Source organism: Apis dorsata, unplaced genomic scaffold, assembly GCF_000469605.1.
Source record: "Apis dorsata unplaced genomic scaffold, Apis dorsata 1.3 scaffold_1250, whole genome shotgun sequence".
Lineage (NCBI taxonomy): Eukaryota > Metazoa > Arthropoda > Insecta > Hymenoptera > Apidae > Apis > Apis dorsata.
The window spans coordinates 5,963-12,432 of record NW_006264347.1 but is presented as its reverse complement, the minus strand read 5'-3'; the positions used below and the strand labels follow the sequence as shown (position 1 = coordinate 12,432).

At 30.9% G+C, this 6,470-nt stretch overlaps 3 protein-coding genes across 4 annotated transcripts in view; all 3 read left to right on the top strand.

The window, feature by feature from the left end:
* Positions 1 to 1,875, top strand: part of LOC116186686 — a 3,312-nt gene extending 1,437 nt beyond the window's left edge. The window contains exons 3-7 of one of the 2 annotated variants that reach the window (XM_031514842.1): positions 1 to 94; positions 553 to 652; positions 952 to 1,053; positions 1,224 to 1,382; positions 1,481 to 1,875. The exon at positions 1 to 94 is cut by the window's left edge and continues 1 nt beyond it. In XM_031514842.1, coding sequence (XP_031370702.1) covers positions 1 to 94; positions 553 to 652; positions 952 to 1,053; positions 1,224 to 1,382; positions 1,481 to 1,537 — 512 coding nt within the window. In that variant the 3' untranslated portion in view covers positions 1,538 to 1,875. Of the gene's footprint in view, positions 95 to 552; positions 653 to 951; positions 1,100 to 1,223; positions 1,383 to 1,480 lie in introns of those variants that run through there. The other variant, XM_031514843.1, reaches the window with a different exon arrangement.
* Positions 1,876 to 1,907: 32 nt separating this feature from the next.
* Positions 1,908 to 4,235, top strand: LOC102675749. Its single transcript, XM_031514844.1, has 6 exons — positions 1,908 to 2,676; positions 2,758 to 3,164; positions 3,236 to 3,335; positions 3,677 to 3,778; positions 3,850 to 4,005; positions 4,074 to 4,235. Exons 1-6 carry the CDS (start codon positions 2,290 to 2,292, stop codon positions 4,137 to 4,139), a joined length of 1,218 nt encoding a protein of 405 aa, XP_031370704.1. The 5' UTR covers positions 1,908 to 2,289; the 3' UTR covers positions 4,140 to 4,235.
* A 404-nt stretch (positions 4,236 to 4,639) lies between these two features.
* The window catches only part of LOC102675344, a 2,555-nt gene continuing 724 nt past the window's right edge, over positions 4,640 to 6,470 (top strand). The window contains exons 1-4 of the mRNA XM_006625066.2: positions 4,640 to 5,449; positions 5,511 to 5,917; positions 6,172 to 6,271; positions 6,348 to 6,449. Coding sequence (XP_006625129.1) covers positions 5,156 to 5,449; positions 5,511 to 5,917; positions 6,172 to 6,271; positions 6,348 to 6,449 — 903 coding nt within the window. The 5' untranslated portion in view covers positions 4,640 to 5,155. The remainder of the gene's footprint in view (positions 5,450 to 5,510; positions 5,918 to 6,171; positions 6,272 to 6,347; positions 6,450 to 6,470) is intronic.

The window sequence follows — 6,470 nt, the reverse complement described above, 5'->3', positions numbered from 1 at the left end:
CTGCCAAATTAGACGTATTACGGTCAAAATTGCGGCATGTGAATAATCACGACATGTTGGTGAACTGTATCAAGGAACATCAAAAAATATTAGGGTATGACATATATATTTTCTATTTAATTATTTGTGAAATCTCTTGTACTTTTTATTTGATTTTTATACAGTGGAAACATTTATATTATTTGTATGTTCCTATAAATTTTAAAAATTCGTGAATTAAAAATAGGAAGAATAAAACGCATTGTAAGAAAATAGATTATTGATAATGAAGTAAAATAGCTTTAAAAAAATTGATTCTCATGTCTTCTATTTGTGTAATTTTTATATTGTTTTATCATTTCAATCGTAGAGCATTTATGTAAATAACACAAGTCAAATGTATTATCTTTTATTTTCTTATTTTTTATTTTCTTTATGTAGTTAATATTATTTTGGTACGTTGAATGAAGACAATGCATTTTAGTGCATTACATCGTTCAATATAGAATTAAGCTACTTCAAGAGAGTTGATTCTTTACCGAGTTGAATAAATTAAGACTGTGTCATGGTTAGATTTGTGGAGGATACTAATGCTACTGTTGAGACTTTATTATTCAAAACGAACGTCACGATGGGAAGCACTGTGATATGCGGAGCTTTCCCCCTGCTTAACGTGAGTTTGGTCGAAAACTTACCTCTCTAGCACCACACAGTAGTGTAGTAATAACCGAGCAAGGAATCCTTAATCCTTCAGCCACTTGATTCGTCATAAATGAATAATATTTAAAAAATGGCAAAGAACTCAATAAAAATGTAATGTTTTTTTTGTGATGACTTCTTATATTAAAAATTAGAGATTAAATTCTAGAAATTAGATAAAACTCGTGGAATTTTTATGGAAATCGTGGCATGGAGGGTTAAAGTTCATTGGATGATTTTCTATGAAATAAACATTTCTGTAATAATATTCAGAATCAATCATTGGGCGTGGTCACTCAATTTCTTCCTCTGGTAATGTCAGGCATGTTGCACTTGTTCGTCATCGCCTGGCCGGCAGACAATTTAAGAGAAAGTGTAAGCCAGCCAATAATAAAAATTCGATAGAACATCATCTCATCTGGTGTGCACATTTCTATATATTTTTTCTTTTAAAAATTAAACAGATTATTACCATTGTTCATTTTCATTCCATATTCGAATGGTGAAGATTTTAATTCTAATTAAATAAAAAATTTTATTTCCAGAGTATACAATTCGCACAATCGATCAATGATATTCAATGGTTGGGCCAATCAAGAAAAATGAAAAGTTGCGTGATTTTCATGATGATAAGAAGTCAGAAAGCATTTCTTACTCGAATGAGTAGTTTACTACCACCTCTTTCTTTGGAATATTGTTCAAATGTAAGCATTTTCAGTCACTCATCTCGTGTATAACTTAGCATTTTAATTTTTAAAGACTTATATATATATGTGTGTGTGTTATATACAATGATTTATAGTTTGTAACTACAATATCGTCCTACTTCATGGCAATGAGAACTATGATAGAATCATAATATATCCTGGTTTGTATTATTTGAATATTATTGCAACGTGTAATAAATTTATTGCTTAGAATAGAAAGTTATGCAATCGTTGTGCTTTTTTTAAAATAAAATATATGAATGAAAAGTCTTACTCTGGATGCAGTACATTTTTTTCAATAGTAATTTTTTACATGGCAACATAAGAAGATTATTTTCAGTCTCTACATAAGTTGCATCTGTATCATAGTAAATAAGATATTTATGTATTCCATGTTGGAAAATTCTTCTCTGGATAGTAACAATCTCTGCGAAGATTGAACTTTGAATATTTTTAAAATATCTTCATCTCTTTATTCTATCACATTTTTGCATATACACGTATTTTGTATATTTTGAAAAGATATTTCTTTTAAATTATTACAATAATTTATATAATAGAGAAAAAAAGTACAAAGTCATTCAATGTAACAATGATTTAATTTATAAGTATTTATATCACACTAAATATACATACTCGATGTTCTTCCGCTGTCAAGAATACTATTGCGTGATAGCCATTCTTTGCACCTGTCTTACCTATAATCATCGCCGATCTATAATGCAAGCAATAATTACTATAAACAAGAGAACAAAGCAAAAAAAAAACTCTTCCAGAAAATCGGTATCCTATAAAAGTTGTTTTTAAGAATAATATTGAACGTGATTTATTAAGTTCCTCGCACGTGTAAAACCACGAGCAGTGTATGTGAACATTCAGTTGTTTTCTAATACGATGTAATTATATGCTACTTTCTGGCAATCTCTATTTATCGTTCTTTCCCCCCCAATTAAATTTTATTTTATTCGATTCACGAGGCGAACAATTTCTTCCAATAATGTCGAAACGAATGACACCGGAAACAGTGATTCGCATTACTTGGCTCAGCGTAGTAATAACAGTTTGTTGGCCACTTCCTATGAGTAGCGGCAGGGGTCGAATATTTGGCTTTAAAATTTTACAGATCGTTAGCATTATCAGCATTTTCATGCTGCTCTTTCCCATGATATATTCGATCTATTTGCATTTCGACGATATCATCGTTTCTTCCCAGTGCGTTTGTCTGTCGATAACTTTGACTCAGCTTATTATGCAAACTTTTATATGCTTCGTTAATCACGATTCATTGCAGGTAAGTCGTTATTCTCTTCGATATAGTTTGATATAACTAAAAAATAAGGATGATATTATTTTAAATGTATACAAATTGCAGCGTGTAATCGAAGAAATGATGATTTGTATCAAGGAAGCGAATCAATACGAAAAAGAAATTTTTTGCAAGTATATCGAGAAATGCGGCAGATTTTGTGGAAGTTCCATAGCTTGCATGTACGTGACCGCGATATGTTTTTCGTTAGGACCGATAGTCCTACCGATCACCTTTCCATCGGAAGCGGAATATCCATTTCGCGTTAATTACGCACCCGTGAACGTTATCGTGTATATGCATCAAGCTTTCCTCAGTTTTCAAGGCGCTGCGCATATATGCTTGAGCATGATGGGCGCGCTTTTACTATGGTTCGCAGCCGCGAGATTCGAATGTTTGGCCGTGGAATTGCAGAATTGCGTGAACATCCATACGTTGATCCTTTGCGTTAAAAAACAACTACGTTTAAGAAGGTAAATATAAATTTTTTTGAGATCGAAATTTTCAAATTTTATTAATAAATTTTTATCATTTTCTCCTTTAGATACGCGGAACAAGTGATCGATAATTTTCGATTTATTGTACTTTATGCTATAGCAATAAATACGTTTTCTCTGACTCTATGCGGGATTATACTGATCATAGTAAGTAAAACTTGTGATATTTTTCATATCATGTGGAAGATGGGATAAAACCGAATTTTTGTTACATTTCTTATTCTAATAAAATATTATTACGAGTGCAAAATAAATTCTTGGAAATTTTAAATGGATCATACAATTATAAATTAAGCATTTTTCTTTTCAAATGTTTAATCGTAGCATTATAAGAAATGTATCACAAAATATGTGATAAAATATTTAATTTTCATTCAAAAATTGTTATTTTTGTGTTTTAAAACATTTTCTTATCGGAAACTCGGCTTTATCTAACTTTTTGCTAAAAGAATCGTATTAAAATTAATAATAATAAAATTTATATATAGAATGCACCGATACTTGTGAAAATGAAGTTCATAATCTTATGTTTTACCGTGCTCGCGGAAATTTATCTTTACACGTGGCCAGCTGATTACATAAAGGACATGGTAAATGAAATTCCATTATATGCGATTAATGAGTTGCATCATTTTTTAATTCAATCTTCTATAATTTTTAGAGCATGAACATTTCACAAAGTGCGTATAATTCTGTGTGGTACGAACAAACAATAGAATTGCAAAGAAATCTATTAAGCGTGATAACGTATCAAAAACCACTAATTCTTTCCTTTAAATGTATATTATCAGAACTTTCTTTGCGTTATTATTGTTCGGTAAGTAAATTCTTGAATGTCAGTCGAAATGAATTAATCGAATAATCAACAAATTTATACCATTTCAGTACTTGTCTAATACTTTCTCCATCTTCACCGCTTTACGTGTCCTCATAGATAAGAATTCATCATAAAATAAACATTAAATATCATTTTAAGATATTTTTCTGTATATTTGTGCTTTTGAATTGCATTACTGAAATCATATTAAAACAATTATTTGATTTTTTTCATATTTTTATATCTTTTTTTAAAATTTAATTGTTAAATAAACAATTTTTAAAATTTCTTATAAAAAAATATAAGTAAATACATAAATACTTATAATAATTTAAAATATAGAAAGTATAATATTTTCTTTGATTTTTAAAAGATAATTCTTCTATTTTTTTTATGTATAAAAAATTCTTTTTAGGAATGATTTTAATGAAAAATAGAAGAATAGTCAAATTTTAATCATACAAAGAAATTTTAAAATTTTAGCAAATACCGATATCACTTAATATTATATATATATATTTTTAAGAAACATATATACATATATATCAAGATTAAAAAACTTTAATAATATACTTTAATAATATAGATATGTAAATGTACAATACAATGTTACTCTGTATATTGTAATGTTACTTGTAATTATTCGTATTATTGCAACCAACTTTCCTTTTGATTGATGATACTTTCACATCCCCTCCTATAGATATTAACATATAAACTCTTCTGGAAACTATTAAGCACAGCTCTTTGTTACTTGAGGTACAATGTAAGTACTATCTGTATTATCTAAACTTTACCAGATTTGATCATAAGAATCACTTGTAATATTCAGTGCTATTACATTTATGTTTAATAAGAAATAGATTCCAAGCAAAGGATTCACTAATTCACGTTCCACATGCAACCCTTCCCACAGCAGTAATCGCACGTAAGAAAATAATTGCGCGCATAAACGGAAAGAGAAACTCGAAGTCTATTATTAGTGCTACAACAAACGCAATATTTTATTTCTTTGGCGTCGAGACGATCGTCATTATTTCGGCATACGATCGAATCATACTCGCGCAAATTATTTCTCTTACAATTTTCATCGATCGAATCGAAGCAAACAGTTTTGTGAAGATTGTGATCATAGATTCTGACTTTTATCATGTTTGGAAATGCAACGCCAGAAAAAGCGATCGCATTTACCCAATTTATCGTGAGTTTATCCTGCTGTTGGCCACTTTCATCGACAGCCACCAAACTCCAAACGCGTTGTTTCAAGATCATAAGATCATTGTTATTTCTCAATTCACTTCTACTTTTCTTTCCTTTGTTGTACGCGGTGTACGTGAATCGAAACGACAATGCGATGTTCTGTAAATCAATGTCTTTGTCACTTGCCGTTATACAAGTGCCTTTACATTCGTCTTTTTGTATCACTCAGTATGATCGATTTCAGGTAAGATTTTATCCTCGTTAACACCGCCACAAATCTCAGTGATCGTAGTAACGTGTTGCAGCGATTGATCAAAGAGATGAAGTTTTGCTGCGAGAATGCAAACTCGTACGAGAGGCAAGTCTTTCAAGGATACGCGAACAACTATGCCATTTTCTATGGTATTTCCGCAATTTGGTTTTATTGGTGCGCTCTTATCGTTGTTGTGGGGACACTCTTCATATCCGATCCCTTCCCAACTAACGCGGAATATCCATTTCCCGTTCACTTCGAGCTCGTGAGAAGCATAGTTTTTGTGCAACAAGCGCTCGTTGGTTTTCAATGCTCCGCGCATTTGTGCATCAATATATTTTGCGCGTTGCTGTTACTCTTCGCTGCTGCGCGCTTTGAAATTTTGATGAACGAACTCCGCGCTGTTGAAAATATCGAATCGCTGATAAAATGCATAGAAAAATATTACGCCATCAGAAGGTATGATTTTGTTGTTGATGAGAAAAAAAAAAAGGGAATCAAGTTGAGGTAAATCTGAAAAAGATGGAACGTGAAATTTGAATTGTCATTGAAGTTTCGACGAATATCGAATGAAGTTTCTGAAATAACATTATTCGTGAAGATTTATAAGTACTATCAATATTTTTTAAAAAAAGTTCCATCTTTTTCGAAATTACATTATTATTGTTATTTTATATATGTATTTGAAATTATATAATATTATTTATTGTTAGATACGCGGAAGAAGTGGTAAGCTCGGCTCGATACACAACTCTAATTACGTTATGCATCTGTGGCATCGAAAGTGTGTTTGGTGGCGTCATTTTTATTGGGGTGAGTATTTTACAATCTTTTCTACTTCTACTTCGGAATAAATTAAGAAGTAATTTAGCGATTAATACTGTTATAGCGGCAACCGTTTACCGTGAAATTTCAATTTCTTACCGTGTCTGCAACTACTCTATTAGCAGTATTTATGTGCGCGTGGCCAGCCGATTATTTAATGGATGTAGTAAGTTTTAACCAACTTTTG

Bases quoted from the DNA above. Each gene is read 5' to 3' on its own strand.
- LOC102675749 (XM_031514844.1), top strand. From the start codon at position 2,290: ATGCTACTTTCTGGCAATCTCTATTTATCGTTCTTTCCCCCCCAATTA. The intron at 3,165-3,235 runs GTAAATATAAAT...TTTCTCCTTTAG, and splicing joins AAACAACTACGTTTAAGAAG to ATACGCGGAACAAGTGATCG. The intron at 4,006-4,073 runs GTAAGTAAATTC...ATACCATTTCAG, and splicing joins CTTTGCGTTATTATTGTTCG to TACTTGTCTAATACTTTCTC.